Below are 27,264 nucleotides of genomic sequence, written 5' to 3'. Positions count from 1 at the left end.
AGTAGAAAAATCTCAAAAAACCCCACCCCTCTCCTAAAAGCTGTACAACTATAAAAAGCTAGCTATAAAGGCAGTGGTGTGGCCAAAGGAGTAGAATCTTGAGTGGATACTAGGGATGTGAATGGTTAACTGGTTAGCATCACTGGATGATGCTTACCAGTTACAGTTAACTGATGGAAGCTGGAGCAAACCCCCATTCATTATGGGCAAGGGGCTATTTCAGCCTGGTGGGACCCACAATGCTCCAACCCGGAGCAGCCCCTACCCAGAGTAGGCCCAGCTTGGACGAAGCAATGCACCACGGGCACTCCAGCCCACCCACAGCAAGCCTGCACCCCCCATTAAGCGGTTAAACAATGTTTAACCATTTAACAGGATTTTACATCTCTAGTGGATACAAAATTTGTATCTGCATCAATATCTGCAAAAATGAGCCGTGGATACCAGTGGATTTGCAGGGCTCTACAAACAAGAGCATTGAAAGTGGCTGGGCCTCACAATGACTGAGAAATCACCTATGGTATAAAGAACTATAGGCAAAAGGCAAGTTTTGAAATATTTCTAGACCAGATAAATCACAGGAAAACTTTACAAAGGCTGTTTTGACTCAGGCCATATGGCAGTAAGAAGGAACTGGAGAAACAGTCAGTTCAGTTCACTACACTCCAACCTTTAATGCCTTTGGTTGAAAGCACACAGAAGGCGAGGATGAATGTATGGACCAAAAGAAACTGGTTGAAAGAATTCTCCAACCCCCAGTGGAAGACATGTAAGGACCAGCCCTTGAAGAAGCATCTTACTTACCCAAAAGCCCTGGAAATACAAAAGGTTCCCTAATACAAAAAATCTTCAGGTCTCAATCCAAAAATTAACTTCTAAACACAATTCAGTTAACAGTTCAGAAAGTTTTGGTTTTGTTCCAGTGCAGAACAAAACCTAGTTCTAATAGCCTCTCTTGAAATGTACTTACCAATGGAAGCTCAGATAATGGAAAACTGGAGTCAGACTGTAAAGTTTAAAATCTCTGCACACAGACATGGAAATTAATTCTGTGAAATACTTCCAAAAGGACTGAATAAAATGCTCAATCAACTTTTATTTAAAACATTTTTAGAGGAAGAAAAAAGTTGGCACAACCTGAGTGAATAAGAGAAATGAACTAAGTTTCCTCACCTTTTGAAGACCGCTGTTTCAGTTTTAGCATCTACTGTAAGGCTCAGTGTTTCCTTCATGCTGCCATTCATTACTGTCTCAGTTACCTTGTCTGCATTTTCCACATCATCTTCTCCATCTGAGCTGGCCTCCATAGCAACACTTCCTTGGACTGGATACAGATAAACAAATTAGGATACTGCTAATGATTTTTATAGTTAATGAGCAAGTACAAATCAATGAAGATAATCTACTGTAATCACAATCTTCCTGCAATTTTGTTTACTTAACAAATCTCACAAGGCAGGTAAAATGCCCATTTTCTGCATCCTCTGCTATATGTTTATGCATGAGCACATATACCGTAATCAAATTTTTAACACTTAAGAAAACACACGTTTCATAATCTTCTTTCATTTTCCAACTCAGTTAGCAAAACAGACAATTTGCAGCACCTGCAGCACTTAGTGGTAGAGTTTGTCCACACTTATTCTGGAACAAGACTGTTCACATGAGACGTTATACTGGTATTATCATACTGGTACAGGTCTCCTGGTTAGCTTCCCTATATATACACACAAGCACATTGTTCTATTTTAAGATCCTGAACTTCCAGCATTTTTTTAATGTAACTGGGAAAAGGGGGGGTGGAACGCAACATGAGTTTGACCTGGTATTTTTAATTCACTCTGTGCATGTGTTGGAAAAGACAGATTGCAGGAGAGAGAGACAGGCACAAGTATTGTTCACTGCTGCATCCAAAGCCTCAAGGCTACAGGCCGTCTTAATTAACTAAAGCTATGCCCAAACCTCACTGACTAATAAAAAAGTGAAGTTAATGATAATAATAGCAGCTTGCACAGTGCTTTTCTTTTGCAGATCTCAACATTCATCTCAGAAGAGGTAACTATCCTTGTCCTTAGTTTACAGATGGGGAAACAGAAGTGCTGAAAGGAAAAATGACCTGCCCAAAATCTCCCCAAGAAGCCAACGGTATACGAAGTCCAATGCTCTACCCATTTAAGCCACTCTGCTTCTAAGCTATGCATTTTCACATAAGTTTTGAATGATTTCAGTGCACTTACCCTCTGTCTGTGTTCCAAGTGCAGATACATTTGCATTCAGAGGATCCATGGGTTCTGTGTTTGTTTCCATTTCCACAGGTGAATTACTTCTTAAAGACTCCTTCGGACTTAAATACAAATGAAAGTGAGTTATGTTTTGGAAAGATTTTTTTAAACATTGAAGTGCAGTTTGCTCACATGCAAAAGACAGCTACCTTTTGTAACTGCTATTCTTCGAGAGGTGTTACTCATGTCCATTCCCAATAGGTGTGTGATCACTGCATGTACCAGTGTCAGAAATTTTAAGCTCTGCAGTATCAATAGGGGAGCAGTCCAAGGGCCCCCTGGAAAAGCACCCTCCTGGCACAGTACAAGAGGGCTCTGTGCACTCTCCCCCTTCATCCCCAGTTCATTCTTGCCAGAAACTCCAACAGCAGGGAAGAAAGGCAAGATGCGGAATGGACAGGAGCAACACATCTTGAAGAATAACTAATGTGCCTCTCACCCAAACCCCTTGGGCAACCCTTATGCAGATCACTAATGACCATGGGGCATTTACATTCAAATTGTGGTTTAAAGCCTGGAGACCCAGATATGCCCTGTAAGTTCCATCACGGGCACTAACTAGAATTACCAACACTAACACTTATTTAAACTATTGAGAACTAGTTTACTAGAAGACACTGCTTACTAGGGATGTAAAATCATGGTTAATCAGTTAGCTGGTTAAACATTAGGTTAATGCGTTAACAGACTAAACAGGATCTGGGCTGGGGACCTGGAGCAGCCCCCGCCCCCAGGACACTCTTAGCCCCACACTGGAGCTGGGTCTACCATCAGTTCCAAACTCCCACGCTGGGGCGGAGGCTGGCTCTGGTGGCTCAGCTGCCACCTGCTCCTGGCTCCTCCCAGCAGTGCTGGCCCGAGTCCTTTTGGCGCCCTGGGCCTGCGGCGCCGCTCCCGGGTGCAAGGCCGCCCATGGGGTGAGGGCCTACCCCCGGGGCGCACAGTGCATGTGCGCGCTGGCCCGCAGCCTGGGGCCTGCCCCCAGGGAGCACGGCACGTATGCTGCTCAGCCCGGCCAGCGCTGCTAGCACACACGCCAGGCCGTGCATGGCCCCGCAGCCGTAGGGGCAAGGGCGCTGTTGTCCTGCCCCGCGGGGCCGGCGCGGCTCCTGATGGCAGCTGTAAGGGACGCCGTGCGCCCCTTACAGCTGCCATCAGGCCCCTCTCCTCCCTCCCGTGGGTTGGCACCCTGGCAGCTGCCCGGCTCGACCATGCCTCCATCCAGCCCTGCCTCCCAGAGCAACCCCTGCCTTGTGCAGGGCACCCGGGCTTCTTGTGGACAGAAGCTGCTCTGGAAGTAGGATTCCTGCAGGGCTGGAGCAACCCCTGCCCATGGCAGGTGAGGAGCTGCTCCAGCCCGTACTGATTACCAGTTAACTGGGAAGCATCACCCATTTAGGGGTGATGCTTATTGGTTAACCAGTTAACCCTTCATACCCTTACTGTCTATGCAGCAAAAAATAAGCTGCCCAGAGCACAGCAGTTCTGATGCACCATCACTGGCCACAAGAAGGAAATGAGGGTGGGAAGAGTGCACAGCGCCCATTATGCCACTCCAGGGGGCACTAGGGCTGTTCCCCTACAGATACTGCTGAGGGGAAAGCTTCTGGCACTGGAGCATGTGGAGAGCACACACCCCTTTTGTAGAATGAATAAGAACAAGCACTCAAAGGATCAGAATCTTTTAAAATGACAGTAGGGGGCTGCGCACCCGGCTTACTACACTTTCCAACCAGTGTTCCCACTAACATTTCCTATCCTTGGGCGGGTTGAATTTTCTTATGTGCAACACCAATATTGAGATAGTGTGTGGATGTGCACCACCAATACAAACAAAACTTAAAGAGTAGAAGCCCCAGAAAAAATTAACACATGGCTTCAGGTTTTGTAGACAGATGCATGTTTCAAAGCGCTTGCAAATAAGGTTTCATCCTACAAAACAACTAGCATCACATCTAATACTTGCTATTTCTGACTCATAAGAGCCAGAACTCTACCACATAGCAAAGATCTGCGTTAATGCAATACAATTTACTATGTATTAATTAGTAAAACAGGATTTTTAAAAAAAAAATCACTAAGAACAGTTTTAGATATCCGCAACATTCCAAAAGTGTTTAAAGAAAAACAGAAAGAAAGACAGAAAAAGATTATTTTAAGCCATTAACACCTATATAAACTTTGTTTGAAATGTAATCATACAAGTGTCCTGCTACACATACACCATATGCTGCCTGCTTCCCCTCCCCCCTCCAGTCAGATACCCCAAACTGCCCCCTGCCTTTACCTCACTGCACAGAAGCCAGCACCCCCCCACCCCCTATTTCACTCTCCCACCAATGCAATCCGCTGCCCCCAATGGGGGGGGCTGGGATAAAATCTTGCTTCTTAAACTATATCCACACCTTCCCCCACTTAATAGCATGAATTCCCCACCACCACCACACTCCACTGCCAGCATCTCCCCCTTCCAAGGAGGCTTGAGTGTGCTGACTTTCTACCTCTACCCCCTCAGGCAGATGGGACTCTCCAAACTCCCCTCCAGCTCCCCTCAGCCAATTAATTACTTACTCCCTTTCCTGCCTTTTCCCCACCAACACTTATTCTCTCCTTATCTCCCTTTACGTGCTCTGGGAGCTACTCAGTTTCAAGCAGAAGGCTAGCTCCATTTGGCTGCTTGCTCAGTGAGATGACATCCCACCCCCACCAGTCAGCTGAGCTCGAATCTTCTGAGCAGAGCTCAGACAACAGTTGTGTGACTGAACAGACATGCAGCTTACAGAAAATCCTGTCACCAACCCCCCTCTTGCTAGGTGTGGGTGTCTGGCCAGGGGGGAGGGTGCAAGAGCAGGCTGGGGGGTAGGTCTCGGCAGAAGGGTGAGGAGGCTGGGGGGGGAGAGGGGATGCGGTAGGCTTGGATGGCCAACTAAACATGAGGCAGCTGGGAAATTGGGCTTAGATGGGGGGGGGGGGGGAAATGAGCGACAACCAGTAGGGGGTCAGGCTTGGATGGCGGAGGGGATGCGGGGCGGCCCAGGGGAGGGTGGGCTCAGATGGCTGAAGGGACCTGGCACAGCATAGGGAAGGGGGTTTGGCTCAGATGGTGGAGGTACCCAGCCCCAGCAGCTCCTCCCTGGTGGCACAGCCCCCCAGGGCATCAAGTGGGACCCAAAACTGAAGCTACTCATGCATAGAGGGAACAGTGCTGAGGCTAACCACAGCAAGTGACTGAGGATGGAGGTGGGTGGTGGCATGAGGACACAGATGATGTGATGACTTCATTGTCATCCCGCAGGAAATTTTTTTATATAGAGAGAGAGATTTCTATTTCTCAGTACTATCAACTATAGAATTCTACTGAAATCCACTATATTAAAACTCATCTAAGAAACGTGAAAAGAATTTTAAGCTACCAAAATCCAGAATTAAGATTTTCTTTATTTACTATCATGAAGAGTGCATGTGTGTGTGTCTCCTCCGCCATCCAAGCTTATGTTTTTCCCCCATGGAGTTTCTTTAAAACATACCATAAGCTAGATTACACATTTCAAGGAGATGATATCTGGACATCTGAGGTCAAGAAGGTTGCTCAATTCTTATATCCAAATCAAATCAATGCCATCTTTGAGCACAGGTCGTTTTATGTTTGGAAGGGAAGTTTGAACTACTTGGTCCTTACGCCGGTAACACTTGATAAACTTGTTGTCAATTTGAACCCTGGCCCTATTCCAGACACTGCTCTGAAAAGCTGTAATGGTTACATATGAAATATCAGACTTTATTAGAACAACCCAATGGAAATGAATGGTGCAGTTGACATCTCGGACTTCTTGCTTCAGGCCATCTGCAGACTCAGACAAACATCACTGCATCTGTTTAAGTGATTTATATTCTGAATGTATAGTCCACACGACAAAGTTAGGTCAACCTAGCTACCCCTGAGCAACGCAGTTAAACTGATTTAAATCCCTAGCACAGCTGACATTGTGTCAATGAAAGAATTCCTCAGTAGAATTAGCTAGCACCTCTCAGACCTGGTCTACACTAAGGTCAAACTTAACTGTACAGGCAGTCCCCGAGTTACGCGGATCCGACTTATGTCGGATCCGCACTTACAAACGGGGCTCTCTTGCCCCGGAGCTCGCAGGCAGCGGGACCGCCCAGAGCGCAGCGGTCCCGCCACCTCGACCTCCGGGGCGAGAAAAGCTGCTCCGGGTGCCCCTATTCTGCTGGGGACCGTCTCCAGTAGACCAGGGACACCTGGAGCAAAGCCGGGGAGGCGGAGGGGTCCAGTGCCTCTGAGGCTTTGCTCTGGCAAAGCCGGGGAGGCACGGGACTCCACCTCCGCCTCGGCTTTGCTCCCGGTGTCCCTGGTCTGCTGGAGACGGTCCCCAGCAGACCAGGGACACCGGGAGCAAAGCCGCAGCGGCGGCAGGGTCCCGTGCCTCTGAGGCTTTGCCAGAGCAAAGCCTCAGAGGCACGGCAGCTCCCCGTGCCCCTGGTTTGCTGGGGGGAGGAGAGGGGGGCGCAGCTAGTGCGCCTCTCCCCCCCCCCCCAGCAGACCAGGCTTTTGTTGTGGACCCTGGGGTAGAGCAGCTGGGGTGCTGCCGGGTTGGTCCTGCAGGGACCTACCTGGCAGCCCAGCTGTTCTGTCCCAGGCTCGAGATTCAGCCGCTGTTGAAACTGATCAATGGCTGATTCCAGGAAGCTTGGGGCAGAGGAATTCTGCCTCCAGCTTCCTGTAGTCAGCCCCTGGTCAGTTTCAGCAGCAGCGGCTGAATCTGGAGCCAGTTCCGACTTACATACAAATTCAACTTAAGAACAAACCTATAGTCCCTATCTTGTACGTAACCCGGGGACTGCCTGTATTAGAATATCTACCTAATCAGTGAATCCACGCTATCAAGTCCATCCCGTTGACATTAAGGGCTGTTAAAGTACATTTTAGTACTCCTCCTTTTCATGAGGAGTAATGAAAAATTCAACCTTGCATGGCAAGCTTTAGGTAATGCAGATTCATCTCCATTAAAGTTGATGTTCTTGGCCGCTGGGACGTGTCCCACAATGTCCCAATATGGTTGCTCTGGCCAAGAGTTTTAACTCTGCTGTTCTCCCAATGCAAAGGAAAAGCCCCAGAAAAATCTGAATTTAGTATCCTGTGTGGCCAGCATGGCGATTAGACCTCACAGCAGGCAGCACACATGGCCATGAATGTTCAAGGTCACAAATGAGCTCCAGCATGGAGCATGCAGGAGATCTTGGACCTCAGTGCTATGGGAGGAGAGGAATCAGCTCACACAAAACTTATGAAGCAGCCAAAGAAATGCTGATACTTATGCCAAGATTGCACAGGGAATGGTGGAGAAAGGATATGCCAGGGACCTCCAGCAGTGCTGCATGAACATAAAAGAGCTCAGGCAGATGTGCCAGAAGACAAAGGCAGCAAACGGACAGTCTGGGCCAGCACTGCAAACATGCCACTTTTATCAGCAGATACATGGGATTCTAGGAAGGGACCTGACCAGTGTTCCCTCTAACCTGTGCGGTAGCACAACAGGAACAGGTAACAGGAGAGTCTGGAGAGGGAGTTCTCCAGGTAAAAGAGGAGTAAAAACGGGACCCTTGTGGTAAGTGGCTGTCTGGAGTGTGTGTTGTGTGGGGGGGAGTTATTTGCAGTGTTCTGAGCTTGTGTTTGTCTGTTTGGTTTGTTTGTTTGCTTTGTTTGTTTGAAGGAGCTTCTAAAAGGTTTGAAATCTAGAAGCCTCTGTTAATTGGCTGAGCCTCAGTCAGGGGGAGGGGCTACCAGAGCTATATAAGCCTGTGACTCAGCCACCAGGGAGAGCGCGGCCAGGAACAGCTAACAGGAGAGTTTGGAGAAGGAGTTTAGAGGGGGAGTTTAGAGGGCACTAGTGACTTCTGTCCTTCTTTAAAACCTAACTCTTAGAATAATCTATACTCCAGAAGTTTAAAAAGAATCCCAGTTTGTACTTAAACTTATTCATTACGAACATGGAGACAGAAGCCCAGCAGCAGAATCCTGTTTATTGCGTCGAGTGTAACATGTATGATTACCTGCCCTGTGGCAGGTGTGCACCCATTGCAAGGAGCTCCTGACCCTCAGAGACCGAGTTCGGGCTTTGGAGGACAGGGCGTTCCGTACCTAATGACTGGAAGGTAGCCAACATGACACCAATATTTAAAAAGGGCTCTAGAGGCGATCCTGGCAATTACAGACCGGTAAGTCTAACTTCAGTACCGGGCAAATTAGTCGAAACAATAGTAAAGAATAAAATTGTGAAGCATGTAGAAGAACATAATTTGTTGGACAAAAGTCAACATGGTTTCTGTAAAGGGAAATCCTGTCTTACTAATCCCAACTACGGGATGGTTTCCCTCTGCTCCCATTAAATGCTCTGTTCCCTTGAGACTTTCATCCTCCTTAAGAACACTGGGTCTCTCAGACTGGAGGTGGGACAGTACTACAGTGTCCCGGAAAGTCTCATCAACATAGCTCTCTACCTCCCTTAGCTCCTCCAGTTCAGCCTAATAAACCATCTTGTTAGTCTTTAAAGTGCTGCATAGTCCTGTATTTGGTTACACGTTTATTTCCCTAGTGTCTACACTGAAGAGCTACACCTAAGCAGCTGTTGTACTGCAGCATTTCAAGCACAGACCGTTCCTAACTAAAAAAGTAGGTTCTGGAGCACAATTTGGCAATTTTTTTAAGATTCATATTTGTGAGGATATTTACACAGCTACAATCTCATTCATTACAACCCACGGCTGTAGGTATTTCTGATGTAAAATACACAGCAAAAAAAGTAGCAAGCACTTCAAAATACTCCGGAATTGTCTAAGCAAGCTACCATGGGCTTCATGGAATGGATGGATTTTTTTCCAGATACACACAAAATGTTCTTTATGTAACAAAACTGAGCCATCATAGACTTCCAATTTATTCCACACAAAATTAGGCCCAACAAACAATACAGCTCTAGTCCACTTAGGAAAAAAAATGTGGCTGGGAACTAAACATTCCCTCAATATAACTGATTAGCAAGTTATGATTATATACCATCTACTCCAGAAATGGACTGCATCTAGGTCTCCCGAGTAGATTATAGTTGTAGAGTAGATGACATCCTTAGATATAATATATCCTTAACACCACAAAGAATTCCCCAACACGGTACAGTAAACTACAAGTAACACTAGTTGTGTTCCAAGCAGAACGCCACAGTATATTTTGCAAAAATGTGTGCAAAAGACATGCACATGCCCACTTGAATGGACTAGTGCAAGTTTCCATTATCAACAGCTGGTAGCCTGGGCAGAAGCATAATAAAATTCTCCTACCTTAAAGATGTAAACTCTGAAAAAGAAGCCCAGGCAGTTTCTTTTCCTGGCATTGGTTCTTCTGTGCTCCATACATCAGACCCAACAGAATCCAAATTAGCACCATGTGCAGTTTCCATGGGTACATCAAAGTTAGCAGACCAGTTCGGTGCTAGAAACATTGACAATTTTAATGCTATGGTCTTTAAAAATTGATATAATTCACTTAATACAATGTGCTTGTACACATGCACATACAACTAACCTTAAACATGCAAAATCCCTAATTGTAATAGGGACTTACATAATATAATATAGAAGAGCATACACTGTGCAAGGTTCGAAATTGAATGCAATTCACAAATGTAAAATGAATTTTGTCGCTATCTCATAGCAATTAAAAATTTAATAGACTATACACATCCTGACGTAATTCCAACATATTACAGAGAAAATACATTTTAATTAGTTACAGTGATCACCTGTTTCTAAAATGGAAAGTTTTTAAAAGCAAAGTATTCTTCTCACTCTTAAAACACATAGTAAAACAGAAATTATTTCACAACAAAAATAAATTAAATAGCCCATTGCTGCAAAGCTGATTGCAAAAATACAAATGAGGAGCTAACATTTTATTTTAAAATTATTCCCAAAATTTCTAAAATTCTCTCCAAAGCTTTTGTCAGTTTTAAACATTCAAACAGGCAGGGCTTGACAATTAAGGCAATCTAGTCGCCCGTGGTGAGTAGATTTTAGCCCGGCACGGCCTGCACATACACAGCATGTGGTTCTGCACGGCTGGCGAGCAGAGCTCGCTGCTGCTTGGCGAGCCCTGCAAACAGGTGTGCATATTTAAAATGCATATACCCCTTTTGGGAAAAAACAGGTTTCTATAAAACGCCCCAAAGCCCATTTTATAAACAGAATACTACACCATTGTGTGTCCAGGGCTGACGATAGACTGACGGGCCCTGGGAAATATGGGACAGGCTTAAATCTAGGGGGTCTGGAAAGGGGTGGGACCTTGGGCGGAAGGGCCGGGGCAGTCAGACCTCAGCATCACCCAGACCATGCTACACTTCCCTCACCAAGCCTTCAGTGCCTGCCCCACCAGTGCTGTGTGGGGCTCAGACGGCGATTTAAAGGGCCTGCAGCTACGGGTCCAATTAAAATCACCAGGGTCTGGGGGCAAATGTCCCTTTTGCCCCCACTGCTGTTGGCATCCCTGCATGTGTCTGAGACAGCCATGCAACTGAGTTGCTCACACTTGAAAACACTCAGATCCTGCTTTATTCAGATAATCTTTTGGTGCAAAGGTGAGATATTAAATAGCAGGGACCTCTATTAAGGGGTAAGGAAAATAAAACTGGACTATGATCCACTATGACCACTTAATTGAAGGACCATTACATTTTTCTATACTGATAGCTTGCAATCTAATTCCTCCATCAGTAATCTAAAACAGATAAAAGCAGTAGGATAAAAACCACCTACGTTCACTTAAGTCCACTTCCATTTTGTCCTCTGCATTAGTATTTGATTCAAACAAGTCTTGTTTTGTTCCATCCTCTTCTTCAGAGTCTGTGCTTTCTTCACTGTCCGTACTGCCAGAGCTTCACAAAATACAAAGGGATTGTTTATATTAAGTCCTTAGAAGGAATCCCCTCTAGGTGCACTGGTTTAGAGGAGTTCTCAAGTTAGAATGTAGGAATCAGGAAAGTCTGCCCATCAGCCCTGAGGGATGATCACTTTGAAGTACACTGCATTAGCTGTTAAATTAATTCTTTAATACTGACAGAAAGGATCAAGATTTTAGGGCATCCGACGTGACGAAAGTAACTGACCCGTCTCTCTCTCTCTCTCTCTCTCAGCAACAAGAGAAAGCAAAAATGGCAGCCACTATTCTCATGCCAAGAGCAAATAGAGAAATGGAGGAAGTACAGCTAGGGGCCAGGCCAAACATCATCAGACAAGAAAGCAGAGATGGACTTCATTTGCTCCACATGGGTTGCTGCAAATACCACAGGAAGCATGCAAGTAGTCCTAAGTAGAAATGGGCAACAGCTTCCTCACTTCCAGACTAGTATCCAGGCTGTTCTTCACTTCTGGAGGGACATCAGAGAACTAGTAACCTGGACCTGGTGTGAGTCAGGACTGAGAACCTTCCCCTATTGACTAATCATGTAGTTGATACAAGTTGTATCGCATACACAATTAGCCAATTACCCACCTCTTAACATCCTTAGTGCGGGGGGCAGAGGGTTTGGGTTGTGTCCTAGGACAGGAGGGGGCTGGGGCAGAAGATTAGAGTACAGGATCTGGGAGGAAGGCAGAGAGTTTGGATTATGTAGGGCAGGGAACATGGGGTTGGGATGCCAGAGACAAGGCTCTGGATGGGAGATTTACCTGCTTGGCTCCCAGCCATCAGCCTTCTCAAGGAAACTCCCTGGGCTGCTCCACACCCACACTGGCTGCAGGGACCATGAGGTTTTTTTAATAGCTATGAGCCTGAGGGAACAGGGGAATGGTGCTTCACAAGGTGCCTGTTGACAACAGGCAGCTCCCATTTGCCAGAAGCTGGCCAGTGGGATTGTGCTGGGGGGTGAGGGTAACATATGAAGCCTTTCCTCCACCCTCAGGCTCACAGCTATTCAAACATAGCCCTGCAACGGCCACTTTTCTCAGCAGCGTGCAGGGGGAAGCAGGTAGGGAGTCTGCCTGAGGCTCCCAGCTGAATCCACAGGCCAGATCTGATGGCTTGGTGCGCCAGATCTGGCCCGTAGAGACTATTTTTCCCAGGCCTGCTCTAGCACAAGCAGAGAAACCGTGGCATTACATAGCCTGAGTATACTGGCCTCCTACTTGTGGAGCATGCTAAAGGGAAGGCAGGCTGCTTAGGCTGGACAGCTCAGTGCCTCTGGAAATAACCAAAAAGGACTACAGAGGTTTGCCCAAATGGCCATGGAAGAAAGGAGGAAGGATGAAAGAAAAAAGGAAAGTTGGAGTGGAAAAAATGCTGAGCAGCAGAGCGGGCTGCTGCCTAAACCTCTTACAGAGGCAAAAGATTGGTAAGGACAGGTACTGGGCCCATCCTCTAGTAAGTTACCCAAGAACAGCAGCAATTACTCAGTTTGTCTCTTAATTCTCTTTGGTAGGCAGGCTATCCAAGCAGTCAAGAATTTTTATTCAGAGAACCATGGGATTTGTCTGTAATACCAACTGGCTGGATAACAAATACTACTAACCTGGATCGTCTCTGGGATTCTGGTGTAAACGCAATGTGTTTTTCTTCCCATATATCTTCTTCATCAGAACCACCATCATCAAACTGCTGTATTCTCTCTTTACAGCATGCCTCAAACAAGGCAATATTTCCCTATAGTAGAATACAAAGCAAAGAAGTGAACAGGAGCAAAGACCATTCACAAACTGTACTATGCCATCTTATTTATATGGGTAAACAATTCTTAACAGCCTCAGAAAAGGATAAAAGTGCATAGTCCTCACTATACTCAGAGCTGAATTAATGAAGCTTTGACTAAGTTTTTTATGAGAGCAGTTCAGGAAACTGCCTTTACAGTGATACCTGTTTTACCATTTCCTCCTTACTTCCCAGACATAGCTGAAGAATCTCTCAAAGTTTTGGTGACCTTTTTGCCATTGTGAATTTTCTCTGCTCACTGCATTAAAGAGTGCTCCAGATCTTTTGGGGGCCAAGTTGGCAGTAGAAGGGAGAGAGACATGAATTCAGGTAGGGAGAGGTTAGCACACCATAAAAACATCTTCACACATCTGTCCCCTTATTCCTCTCACTTTGCTGGCTAAGATCATAATCAACATTTTGGTGGAATGGGGAACAGCTGAATCTGAGGACTTGATTATGCAATACAGCAATATGCATTAGAGCACGGTGCATTTTAGAAATCACAAACATGTTGTGCTGTCCCACACAGCTGCTTCTGGTATGCTCTAGAACAGTGGTCTCCAACCTTTTTACACCCATTTTTAATGACAGAACAAGCCAAAATCTACCACCCCACCGCTTCATTGAAGCCCCCACCCTGCCCTCTCCATTCTCCTCCTCTCCATCACTCGCTATCCCCAATCCTTATACTGCTGCTTTTTTCCCCAATTCTTCTGTAGGAAGAGGTTTTTCCAACATTTGGCCTGTCTAGACTGGACCAAATGTCAGAAAACCCCCTTCTTTTGGAAGCCCCCTGATTCCTCGTGGAAAGAGGAATATAGGGGTTACCGAAAGAGCATGTTTGCTCTTCTGCTAAAAAAAAGTGGAAGAACAAACGCATCTCTGGATGCAGAAGAGTTTTTCTGGGATACCTCTGGAATCCCGGAAAAACTCCTGCAGTCTAGCTGTACTCTCACTGGGTTGAGACAGGATGTGTGGGCTCTGGGATGGGAATGAGTTTTTTGGGTATGGGAAGGGGTGAGAGGTGCAAGCTCTGGGAAGGAATTTGGATGAAAGAGGAGGTGGAGAAGGGGATACTGGCTCAGGGAGGGGGCTCCAGGCTGGGGTACTGAGCAAGCCACAGGCTTGTGGATGTGAGGGTGCAGGAGTTTGGGTTGGGAGATGGGACGGTCTCAGGGCAGGGAGGTTAGGAGTATAATGGGCTCACGACACAGATTTGTGGTGTGGGGATGGTATAGGAGTGTTGTGGCAAAAGACTGAGGATGTGGGGGTACAGGAATTTGGCAATGTGAGAGGCTCAGGACAGGAGGTTCCAGTGTATGATAAGCTCAAATCAAGAGTCTGGGAGGGGGAGGGGTGCAGGAGTGTTATGATGCTGCAGACAGATGGGGATTTGTTGGCCAGGCTTCATTTTTAAATAAAATATGTCAAACAAAAAGTTTCAGCATTGTTTTTATTTATGAGAATCGGTTTTGATTCAGGGGTCACTGAAAAGTCAATTGGGGGTCTCACAAGTGAGATGCAAAAAAAAAACCCAAAAAAACCCCACACCCTCCTCCAAAGCCTCACTAATGTGGCCCTAACTGTGCTGGTGAGAGCAGGGGACATGGTACTAGGGAAGGGTGCTAGTGGGTGCTGGGGCAGAGGACAGGGTGAGGCAAGGGACAGGGTACTGGGGTGGGGCCAGGGTGCCGGCAGGAGCAGAGTACCAATGGGAACAGGGGGTTGGCGGGGGCTTAGAATCTTCAGCACACGCCTCCCTCTCCCCCGCCTTCCCCTCCCCCCCAGAGGAGGGAAGCTCCGGCAAGAGCCTCCTTCCGGGATTCCTCCCCCCTCCCCCACAAAAGGGGAAAGCCCTGATGCGTGCCCCCCCCCCCCCCCGGACTCCTTCCCCCTCCCTGGCGCGCGCTTCCCCCTGGGACTCCTACCTCCTCCCCTGCAGAGGAGGGGAGCTCCGGTGCGCACCTCCCTTCCCCTCTCCCTTGCAGAGGAGGGGAACTCCAGCGCGCACTTCGCCCTAGGACTCCTCCCCTCTCCCCCGCAGAGGAGGGGAGCCCCAGCACACGCTTCCCCCTGGGACTCCCCCTCCCTGGTGCACACTTCCCCTCCAGATTCCTACCTTCTCCCCCACAGAGGAGGGGGAGCCCTGGTGCGCACCTCCCCTTCCCCCCCCCCACCAGAAGCCCCAGCACGTGCCTTCCTCCAGGACTCCTACCTCCTCCCGGCGCACCACAGACCTGGAGGAGGGGAGCAGGCAGCGCACTTCCAGAAACCCCAGAAGTGGTGTGCAGCTGCCAGACTTCCCTTCACCCCACAATCAACGGGTTGGTGACCACGGCTCTAGAAATTCCCTAGTATACACCAACTTAGTACTGTGCCAAAAAATCTGTTACTGTGTCTAGCTAACTCCTAGAGCAGAGGTTCCCAACCTTTTTCATACTGGGGACTGGCAAACATACACTTAAACTTTTGGTGGACCAGTAACACATTTGCTTATTCATTATGCAAATAATTAATATTTAAATATGCAAATAAAATATTGCCAGTCCACCAAAAGCCCTAGCCCCCTGAGCTAGCCCTAACCCCTAGTGGCCCGCATCCCGCCACCACCCCCAGCACCAGCCACAGACCCCAGAGTTCCCTGCACCCAACTCCCCCCCAGTGCCATTCCCCCATCCCAAATGCCTGTGCCAGCTCCCTGCCCTTCAGAGCCCCGCACCAGATGCCCGTGTCAGCCTCCCTCCTGTTCCAGAGCCCCATTGCACCCAGAGCCCTCCTCAGTGCCAGCCCCCAATATTAGCGCTGTCCCCAGAGCACCCAGTGACAGCCCTGCCCCCAAGTAACTCCCACTACTAGCTCCACTCCAAGAACCGCCCAGTGTGAGCTCCCCACCCCAGATCCCTCTAGTGTCAGCACCCTGCAATAGCCCTGACCCCCAGAACCTCCAGTGCCTGCCTCACTGCGTGCTGCGCTGCATCCCAGCTGCCAGCAAAGTGCTCTTCCAGGTATGGGAGAAGACCCCATCCTTGCCTGGCGCTGGTTGGCTGAGAGGTGGGGCAGGACATGCCTCTTCCAACAGTTGCAGCTGGAGCTGTGTACCCAGCACCCAACACCCAGAGCCACCACTGCCCGGCAGCCAAAGGTCCGCAGCCCACAGGGAACCTCTGTTCTAGACTACAGATTCTCAAAGTTTTGGGGGAGGGGTTCCCACTGGTGGGCACCAAGCAACGTTCAGTAGGGAACAGCAGGACTATCCCTTATTAGGGACAGCCCCACTCCACTCCCAGAACAGCTCAGTCTCTAACCCTGTTCAGACCACAGTTCTGCTCCACCTCCATGACCAGATCTACCCACACCCACACCTCTTCTTCACACCCTGCTCTGGCATCAGCCCAGCTCTGCCCTTTGACCAGATTTCCTTGTCTAGCCTCAGCTCTGCCTTCACTCCAAGCTCTACTGCTAAGAAAGTCTTGACTATGTAGTAATGGAGGAGGTACACATCTGGAAAAGTTTGAGCACCACTATCCTAGAGCATGCCAGCAGGATGTAAAGCCAGTTAGCACTCAACACTTCGATGCATCCTCCTCCCGTGCTATGCTGCACTGTGCACACAAGCGCAGAAGCATCTCTACCACAACAAACAGGAAGATTCTCACTCCATTTCCTTTACAGCCAGCTAACTGCAGTACTTGTATCTGGTCATACCTTGAAAGTGACTCTGCTTAGAAGCTAATATAGAAAACAACAATCAGATTTCCCAATGATACAGAGGCTTTACATCATTACAAGAAAGCTCAAGATAGTGAATTATCCCTAACAGATAATACTGAAAAGAATAATTTGACCCATCACCATCCAAAATATTGAAGACAAATGGAAGTTTTATTATTTAACAGGCCACTCATTCACGCACAAAAATTATGATAGCAGCAGGAACGTGTACTCACGCTTTCATTTGTATTGAGGGTAAAGTTGATGTCTGACACTCGATCAAAAGAAACACTGCAAAAAAGTAAAGATTATGCACTAAAAGCCAACGAAGATGCTGCAGTTCACACAACTAAGATATTTCATACACTGAACTCTTCACTTGCAACGATACTATGATCTGAAATTATAAAACTTAATTAGCAATTACCCATACAGCAAGAAAAGAGTTTTAACTTATGTGCTTAGGGGTATCATGCCTCCTACTACCATTCAATTAAACATCAAATCATGGGATGTTTTCCATGCAGAAAATCATATGAGACAGATAAGCCAATAACAGATAGACACATGGACACAACAAATCCAATTAAAATAACTTAAATGACCACAATGTGGTGAAATACATCTTAATTGTGCATCTCAATTTCTTTTTCTTAAATAGAAAAATAGTGAACACATAGTTCCAAGGAACGTATACCAAAATGACAAACTTTAAAAAATGAGTTGTGAACTAAGGCCCTAAGTCCATCAAAGAGATCCTTGTAGGCAGATCTCACACCTGCCACTGGACTTCAGGTTTACCAAGAAAGATTCTTTTACATTTAGGGTCCAGTCTTGCAAAGTCAAAATTAATTGTCAACTTATTTACTAAGTAAAGAAACCCAATGACCCTAAAGATCTGTTGGAGGAGAAAGTAAATGAGAAATAAAAGGTCATTAGATATAATCTTTAATGTCAAAGCAGATCAATTTTTAGGCCCAACAATTTAAACAATATCCCTTCAACATAAAAGGATGAACAATCATGTAACTGATCCACCAGGAAAATAACTAAAGAACAGTGAGTTTTACAGCCAGAAAATAGATAAGATTCCAAGCAATGAAGTGATAGACAATTTTTATGTGAAAGTCCTGTGGCATCTGAAGGGCGATATCAGGTATCAAATTCATAGCGGTAGTTAGATGCATAACCAGGGTTCAACAATCTATGTAATCTACTCACCCATGGCGAGTCGATTATAACCCGGAAGAGCCGGGTTCAGGCGATCTGAGCATGCGCAGAACGATCTGCGCATGCGCAGATCACCGGACAGCATGGCTGGTGAGTGGGGCTCGCCACGGCTCAGCGAGCCCTGTGCATAACCCAAGCAGTATAGCATGCTCGCTCCTGTAATAGGTGCGTACCAAAAATAATGATACCCAAGTACATTTAACTAATTTAAGTTGACCTCTTTTCTAGTCTCCTGTCTCATGAAAGTGAATCTTTATCTCTACAGAGGCTTCCTCTATAATTCCTTTTCCTGTTGAGAAAACAGGAGTCAACCTAAAGTAGTTTCCAGTACTATTTTGCAGGCGAAGTTACAGTAAGGTATCAATAATCAGTATCAACACTAATCTGCCTTGAATATTGAACTAGATGTCTTGGACTGTTTTTGAATTGGTTTTTAAAGGATACTTTCATTTATTTTGCACCAAACTTAATTTAATAAAATTTAAGGATTAGATGAAAACTAACACATTAACAGCTCCAATTTACTCCACTTCTCAAAAGGGATTCTCAAAAGCATGTCTATTTTCTTTTAAGAAATAGAGATCCTCCTAAAGATTGCGTGTGTTTTACTTGGACTAAAAACTATTCCCATTTTTAAGTTCTTCACTTCTCCTAATTGTAGAAAGGTGTGTCTGAAATGCTTTGCTCTTGAAAACTTGATAGATTAACGAAGCCCTTTTTCTTTTTGTCCCCTACACACAAAAAAACCCCTCATGGATGTGTTGCTCTTGACAACTTTGCCAGGAAAACTTAATGCAATGCACCATGGTGTACAATATATTCCATGTCAATTTACTGTGCCTAAAAACTATTCCACCTATGAATTCTGTCTATACAAGAGTTATGTACCAGTAGTCATTTGACTTAAGAGAACAGATCCATTGGTTAAGTTTTCTATTAAGAAGTTTAGTTATAAAGTCCACAAGAAATGTCTTCTCTCAGGGCATGTCCACCACAGGAAATTATTTCAAAATAAGTTATTTTGGGAATTATTTCAAAGTAACTATTTCAAAATAAGCTTTCCCCAAGGAAAGCAAGAGTTATTTTGAAACAACCAATCCCTTATTTTGAAATAACGGGCTTGGTAGCGTGGAAACTCTGCTTGTTATTTCAAAATAACCCCCTAGTTTAGTGTAGATCAGGGTTTAAATAGTTTCTGTAGTTGGTGAGAGGACAGAAATAAGAGTTGCTTTGAAAAATTGTTCAGGGAAGCTAATTGGCTCTTCCTGGAGCACTCAGTGTAAGAACTGACCAGATTGGTACTGACAAGTAAAGCCAAATGCAGACAGCTTGGCATTAGTCAAGGCTGCAATTAATAACTGGGACATAATCAAATGCGAAGTGATACAATAAAGAAGACAGCCCAAGTGAAAGCCAGCATAAAGTTATACTTACTTCCCAATGTCATCTTGATCAGCAAACTTCTCATCGTTGAAGCCAAACTGGTCAATAAAATTGGACGTCATTTGTTGCATCTGATAATCAGAAAAGGCCTGGCAACCCCAGGACCAACGACAGTGATATAATGATTCTAATAATACTCTAAATACTATTTGCCCATTTTGCTTCAGAAACAAATTTTGTTAATCTAAACAGCAGATTATAAATTTTTTAAAAAAATGTATAGGTTCTCAGTCACTAAATACACACTGATCCACATTTGATGGCTTTGATGCCAGATTGGTAGCAGCTCTAGTAGGAAAGTTCATCTTCACTCTACATGTGGTTTTAAATACCACTTTTCCAAAACACACTAACAGGACAGCTTAAGGAGAAAAAGCTGCCTTCAACCTTGTCAATATGAAACTTAAACCATGACTCATGGAAGAGAGAACAGAGCACTGTTGTAAATAGAAAAGAAAGTGATGGTTAGAAATTCTCAACTACAAGATCTAACAGTATCTCTTAATTACCCCAAAAAAACAAACAAATCCCACCACAGGTAGAAACCAAAAAAGTTAATGTAAATACCACAAATCTATTAAATTGTTGCCAACTCTCACCATTTTGTCACAAATCTCATGAGATTTAAGGCAATTTTTGTTTTTAAATAGTCTCAACGGGCCTCAGATTACTGCCTTTAAAATTTGTGAATTTTCACTTATTTAAAATAATTTGTTTTTAGTAGGGCTGAAGCCAAACTGATCTTTACCAAAGCAGCTACCATTCTTCACAGAGTCTGCGTACTGAAGTGAGACTACCATCTCCCTTTTTCAAAGAAACTGAAGCCAGGGAAAACTGCCACTTTCTGGACTGTATGGTTAATCAATTAGACAGGAAACAGCCAGAAAACATGAGAATACGGGAAGCGAGAGATGGCTTGAGATGGAGCAGATGCTGAAGAGGAAGACTGATAAGGCACATGAGAAGATAAGGTATCGAAGAACAGGTGATGGCAGAGAGAAAACCATAAGGTTGGGTTGGGGACAGGGAATTATGGAGGAAGATATGAAAAAGGATAGTGAATAAGGAGAGTCTGGCAATCCATAGAATGGCAGCTTTCCACATTCGTAGGGTTTAGACTGATAAAAGGGATCCTCCATTCAAGCAGCAAGTGGAGAAGCCTGCCTTTTTGCATATTGTTTCAAGCAGAATTTTGACCTGAAACATTTACAGGTTTCAATCAATACCTCAAGTCTTTTGAAGTAGACAGCACTATGATTGGCACAACATGTGGCTGACATAGTAATATCAGGCCTTTATTCGCCTGCACTTCCTGTCCATATAAATTATTCCAGTGTTTTTAAGGCAACTTCCCCCCCCCCCTCCTACTTTTCAGAGGAAGATAACTTATTTAATACAATGTGAATGAGAACACTTTCATAAAGGCACTGCGATTTCATCTCAATGATAAATGCAATGATAAAAGATCTGAATTAATGGTGAAAAGTGAATTAGATTTTTAAAAATTCATCAGTTTTGAACTCAACTGCAGGCAGCAACTTCTGTTTTGTCAAATATATAAATTATCCTCATGGCAGTATCTTTTAAAGCCTCATAATGGGAAAAAGCATCCTAGAGAAGTGTTCCAAGAGGTAGTCATCCAAGAATCAGAACCTGCTGATATTTTGACAGGGCAAAGGCAGATACAAGCTTTCCAAAGATGAAAATGGAATCTCTGATATACTTCTACTTGTTGTCTGTAAAATAAAGGGAACTGCAGACAGATGTACGGTACGAGACCCTTTTTGGTGGTACTATCTCTAGGATTTGAACTTCCTTAAGCAAGGCTCACAATGCAAAGGGAGAGGGAAGTAGGTTAATTTTGACATTAAAATGCTAAAAAGGTAGCAAACCAAGCCTAACTTCTTTATGGCTTCAAATTAATTCTCTAGCCAGTAAGACAGACATTTTGCGTATACAGGTTGAGTAAAATGTTACAAAATGGTTGGCAAGTACTAATAAAAAAATCACTTAAGTGATAAGCATCAATTTTTTATCCTGGATCCCACAAAAAAAAAAATAAAAAAAATAAAATCACTTTTGCCTGAGCCGTCATGATCAAATCTACATTAGGTGTCAGTTATCTAGGGCAGCCTTATAGTTTCTTTGTCTTTTGAAGATGAATTTGGAGAGACTTCCACCAAAAGGAAAACAGCACTTTTCACGTGCAATTATGCAGACTTGCATTTATTCCTTAACTGTGCCTACATCACCAATTTTCTGGAAATTTCATAACACTGCACAAGTATCAGCACAGTTCTCTTTGGTGTTAGCAACTGTAGGATTATTAGTGTACACTGGCTGATTTTAAAAAATGTAACCACTATGTCATCTGACCTTGCTTATAGCAGATTCAGACAACACAGTACAGGCAGTCCCCAAGTTACATGGATCCGACTTATGTCGGATCCGCAGTTACGAACGGGGCCGTCTCCCTGGTCTCCAGCAGACCAGGGAGAGGAAGCAAAGCGGCGGAGCACGCGGGCAGCAGACAGCCCAGACGTGTCTGGGCTGTCCTCGTATTCCACCACTTTGCTTCCCGTCCCCCTGGTCTGCAGACCAGGGAGAGGGGGAGCAAAGCAGAGCAAAGCCGCGGAGCCCAAGGGCAGCAGGACAGCCACGGCGCGTCTGGGCTGTCCCGCTGCCCCCGTGCTCTGCGGCTTTGCTCCGGACGCCTGTGGTACAGCAGCTGGGGCGCTGCCGGTTGGTCCCGTAACACCGCTCTGGGCACTACTGGACCAACCCGGCAGCACCCCAGCTGCTCTGCCACAGGCGTCCCCAGTCAGCCGCTGCTGAAACTGACCAGTGGCTGACTACAGGAAGCCCCTGCCCCGGGCTTCCTGGAATCAGCCGCTGATCAGTTTCAGCAGCAGCTGACTTGGGGATGCCTGGGGTTCTTAAGTTGAATCTGTATGTAAGTCAGAACTGGCATCCAGATTCAGCCGCTGTTAAAACTGATCAGTTTCTGAATCTGGACGCCAGTTCCGACTTACATACAAATTCAACTTAAGAACAAACCTACAGTCCCTATGTTGTACGTAACCCGGGGACTGCCTGTAGTAAAAATGCCAACAGCCCATCTAAGCTCCTCTTTCCCCACTCTTATCGGCACTTGACTAGACAAGAGTTAAGTTTTACCCCAGTGCTCAATGTTTGAGATTACTTGTGTGTGCATTACAAATTCTTTCCTGACGTGCTGTGCAGACTGGAGAACACGTTTCCAATTATGAGGCAGCAGACTCTCCCCCCTGATTAAGAAAGGAAGGTCTTTCAAAAAACTGTCATGAGAATTAATTAGTAAGTTCTCAAAATGATAGAGCTTTAAAATATTTCCGACTGAGGCATCCCACTGGTCAGAGGAATAGATGGAAGGAACACACTTCTTGACTGAAGATTCTTCATTAGAGAGAAATTTAACATTATAGTGGGACTCAGAGCTGAAGAAAAGGAAGGTGGAAGGTTGCCTGTTTTGGTCTGGACCAGTATTTCCTCTAAGCTGCGCAACAGCACAACTTGACAGGTGATTAATCAGTCTCCCACAGTCATATGCTCAGGGCTCCTGCACAGGGAGCTGACTGACCAAGTTAGCCTGATTAATCACCTGAGAAGCTGTGCTGCCACCCAGCTTAGAGGAAACACTGGTCTGGAGCTCAGTAAACCCGGCAAGCAAAAGTAAACCCACCTATGAATAAGTTCACAGAAGATCAGACAAATAAAAGGAAAAGACCGCCAGTATGCTAGACATTACAGTGCTTTTACTTCATCTGGAAAATAGGTCTGCTTTTCCTTACAATATTGTCTCCAGCATACTGTCTTTCACGTTATGCTCAGTTTTTTACAGAAGACAATATCAAGGTTCACGTCCCTATTTCATGCTTAAAAAAAGACAAGAAACCTTCGCACAAACTGCTAAGACACTGAAAAATGTGTGTCACAGCATTACTCCATACAGCACATAAAACAACAGATGTCCATATGCATTTCTCTGTTGGGTCAACTGACAGACAACCTAGGCAAAGCTCACACTGGAGGAGTACACAGTCAGAAGATGGGGCTTGAAAACTATGAAGGGTTTTCTGAACCATTCTACATTCCTACAGAAGCTGCTACCTTGCTAAAGACACCGAGCCCATCAAGTCTAGATTGGTGCAATTAAGATACAGTTTCTAAAATTAACAACCAACCAAACTTTTGGGGAAAAAAGTTTATATGCTTTATAAAAATTATAAAAGTATATAAACTTTAAGAACTACAGTCCACAGTGCTTTAGAATGACAGTTACAAATGGCTAACTGTACAAGCAGCGGTTTAAAAGCTTTTGTTTAGTAACTTGAATCAACAACATCTTTAGAATTGAAGATCTAAATCAATATACACCAGCAGTTCTCAAACTTTTGCAGCCAGAGGATCTCCATTTTTATTTAAAACTAGCAGGTGAGGCCCAACATCAACCAGGCAAAGTCATTTTGCGTAGTTTTCACTTACAGGAAAGTTCAAGAAATTAAATATATGTTGTGGATTTTTTTTTATTAATGTGCTTGCAAAAGGGAAGTAAAAGAACAGCTCTAAATTTGTAGGATTTCAACTTCAAACATTCATTTTACTGAATGATTTTACTGAATTTAACAAATAGTACATTTGAATCAGAAACTCATAACGTTTCCGTAATAAGTTTGAATTATTTTGTGCTTTGAAACAGTAAAAATTCTTTGCACTAAAATGACAATTGAAAAGGCATCTCAATTTTAAAAGTTAGCAAATATTTTTATGAACTCTGTACAGTCATGACTTTTTTCCGATGAAAAACAAAAATAATTATTGCAGCCTTTCACCCACCATATTCCAATGTAAAAAGTAGTGTATTCAGCTAATAAGTGGCAGGATTGTTTATGCAAAATTTGGTATCTGTAGATGCTTGCAAAGTATTGCTTTATTCTGCACAAATAAATCCACAAACAAATTCACTCATGGACATGCAGGAGATAATAGGACAGAGGTTGAAGAGTTGAACAACAGAGCTGGTAGCCCCAAACATGATTTCATCTCTCCACTGAGTGCACCATCTCCATTCTTCGCTCTCCCTCCCAATGTGTCGGGCACACTCCCTTCAGTACCCTCACAGATCCAGTTTGAAAGACGCTAATGCACACTGTATTCAGATTTTGTCCATTAAAAGCCAGTTATCAGATCAGTGTTCCCCATATGTTTTTTGTTTCTACTGGTGGTGCACATTCACACAACACATGCCTCAAATTTATTCTGCTCATGGATGGCAAAAATCCACACACAGATAGAAAAGATTAGAGGGAACACTGCATCACGTGCGTCAACGACAGCTTTCATTTTCCTCCTCTGCCACCAGAGGAATAAAAAAGTACTTTGCAAATGAAATAATGCTAGTACAGACTAGTTGTCAACCTTCATGTCAAAAATGGCAAAGTATCAGAAGGGCTTCTAAACACTATTTTCTAAATTAAGTACTGACCCAAGTAGACCATTCTACAGTTAGTTGATACGCTCAAAAACATTACTCAGTTGTGTGGTATTATCATATTAAAACCTGCATCATTGTCAATTACCACATTATGAGCACCTACAGAACTTTAAACTGAACAGTGCATAGATTAATTTATATAGTGCCCAGTTTCAACACCAAATTCTCCAAATGTGATTTTATATCAAATGCAAACCCTAAAGACAAAAAACCCACAGAAAAGCTACCTCTATAAAGTAGGCAAATCCCTACATAATAACACTGTTAAATGAATTTAACTCACTTGCTGCAAGGAAGAATCCTGTGAAAAACCAGTTTCTTTAAAGTCTATTTCGTCATCACTGGATGAATGAATGTGACAGGTAGTAACCTAGACAAAAAAAAAGTTTAGATACCTTTTTAATATAAACAAAAGGCTTTGGCATAGAATTTTGATGCAAAGTCAATTTCATTGCAAAAAGATAGACTAGAAGTTTTAGTCAAGTAAACAGTATTTCAACTGTAAATGTGTATCTTGCTTGCACTAAAATGTTATTCGCATGCCACTATTGGCATCAGACACCTCTGAATAATTCCATCTTTAATATCTGAAAAAACTAACAATAGTTACCTTCAGTGGATGTAACTTAATAGGTCCAAACAGGATAACACGGGAGCAATTTTAATTTTACCATTAGATACAATATGAAATTATTCCAGTTAATAAGGGAGTTTTGCCATGAAAATGTGCTTGTTAACAATTCTGTCAATTAAGTGTGGTAGTCATTCACTGTGAATCAAAAGACCTTTTACCCCATACAGCACTACACATTTTTGAAGGTGCAAGCTCAATTTGCTTTCTACTGAAAAATTGGCCACTGCTGCAGTCAGCCCTTGTATGGCTGACCAGTGTCCAATATACAATTGTTATGTGCCTGTAAACCTGTTAAATCATCTACAAGGGGAAAGCCATATTTTTAAACCCCTAAAACTTAAAAAAATGCAACCATTTTTAGAGTTACAAATAAGTTCTTGAGCCTCAAAAGTACTGAGTGCCCACTACTTTATTCTCAGCACCTAGTAACTTTACCAAAATCAGGTTTGGTAATGCTGTCTACAAAGACTAAAACACTGTGTAGAACAATTGTTTTCAACCTGTGATCTGAGGTCTGCAAACTGTGCTTAAGGGCCAGTGTCAAAATTGAACAAGGACATTTGTACCACCTGCTATTTTTCATAATTCTTCCGCCCCATTTTTTCATCCCATCTGGTCTGTGGGTGTTTGCCCCAGTCTGGTTAGGCCCTGCTAAGAAGCCCTAAAACGGTGACTTATGAAAATAAAAGTTTCAGAGTCCAGAAAAGGCATTCTGTTTATCTGATCAAAGGTGTGTGAAAACCTCCATCTAGGAGTCAAAACCCTCAAGTGGCTGTCATTACCACAGAAGCCCACAATTTAGTACCCTCTCTTATCCTGTAGCCAAATGCTATTCTAAGCACTGCAATGTTTATAGTTGAATTTAGTTCAGTTTTCTGTCTATGACTTGTGACCGGAGCCAAGAGACCACAGGTTGAATTTCCAAAGTGGTTTGCACCTCCATACTTATTTTTTAGGAGTCTTCAAATGAAAAAAAAGCTTGAAAACCTCTGGTATAGAAGGAACAGTGACCAATTCTTCTTTGTTATTTTTAAATAAATTATCCACGCTCCAAAATAAATTGAGTCTATTTATAAATAAAGAACAACTTTAACATATAATGCGTAGCCCCCCCCCAAAAAAATCAGTTTTACTCCCTAAAAACTACCCAGTCTGAGAAAAAATTCTAGAAATACAGGCAGTCCCCGAGTTACGCGGATCCGACTTATGTTTTCAACCTGTGATCTGAGGTCTGCGAACGGGGCCCTTCCTCTCCCTGGTCTCCAGTAGACCAGGGAGAGGAAGCAAAGCGGCGGAACACGCGGGCAGCGGACAGGGGTGTCCGCTGCCCACGCGCTCCGCGGCTTGGCTCTGCTTTGCCCCCCCCCTCCGGTCTGCAGACCAGGGGGACGGGGGGGGGGGGGCCAAAGCAGAGCCAAGCCGCGGAGCGCACGGTCAGCTGACAGTCCAGACGCGTCTGGGCTGTCCTCTGGCCGCGTGCTCCGCGACTTGGCTCTGCTTTGCCCCCCTCCCCCCCCCCGCCCGGTCTGCAGACCAGGGGGACGGGGGGGAGGGCGCAAAGCAGACGCAAACAGCTGACCGCACACGCTGCAGCTTGGCTCTGCTTTGCATCCCCCTCCCCCTGGACTGCAGACCAGGGGGACGAGGGGGGGGGGGGGAAACCAAAGCAGAG

The 27,264-nt window shown here is 44.7% G+C and overlaps 1 protein-coding gene across 10 annotated transcripts in view; it reads right to left on the bottom strand.

Annotated features, from left to right (window-relative positions):
- The window catches only part of PPP6R3 (protein phosphatase 6 regulatory subunit 3), a 144,853-nt gene that overhangs the window by 23,595 nt on the left and 93,994 nt on the right, over positions 1–27,264 (bottom strand). For 8 of the 10 annotated variants that reach the window (XM_075928324.2, XM_075928323.2, XM_075928320.2 and 5 more), the window contains 8 exons: positions 25,242–25,328; positions 19,417–19,514; positions 16,989–17,043; positions 12,863–12,993; positions 11,112–11,230; positions 9,639–9,789; positions 2,238–2,344; positions 1,174–1,324 (listed from right to left, as the gene is read on the bottom strand). In XM_075928324.2, coding sequence (XP_075784439.1) covers positions 1,174–1,324; positions 2,238–2,344; positions 9,639–9,789; positions 11,112–11,230; positions 12,863–12,993; positions 16,989–17,043; positions 19,417–19,514; positions 25,242–25,328 — 899 coding nt within the window. The remainder of the gene's footprint in view (positions 1–1,173; positions 1,325–2,237; positions 2,345–9,638; positions 9,790–11,111; positions 11,231–12,862; positions 12,994–16,988; positions 17,044–19,416; positions 19,515–25,241; positions 25,329–27,264) is intronic. The other 2 variants (XM_075928328.2, XM_075928330.2) reach the window with 2 other exon arrangements.

This window comes from Pelodiscus sinensis, chromosome 5 (genome assembly GCF_052426305.1).
Source record: "Pelodiscus sinensis isolate ZL-2025 chromosome 5, ASM5242630v1, whole genome shotgun sequence".
Taxonomy (NCBI): Eukaryota; Metazoa; Chordata; order Testudines; family Trionychidae; genus Pelodiscus; species Pelodiscus sinensis.
This window is presented reverse-complemented; position numbering and strand designations above follow the sequence as displayed.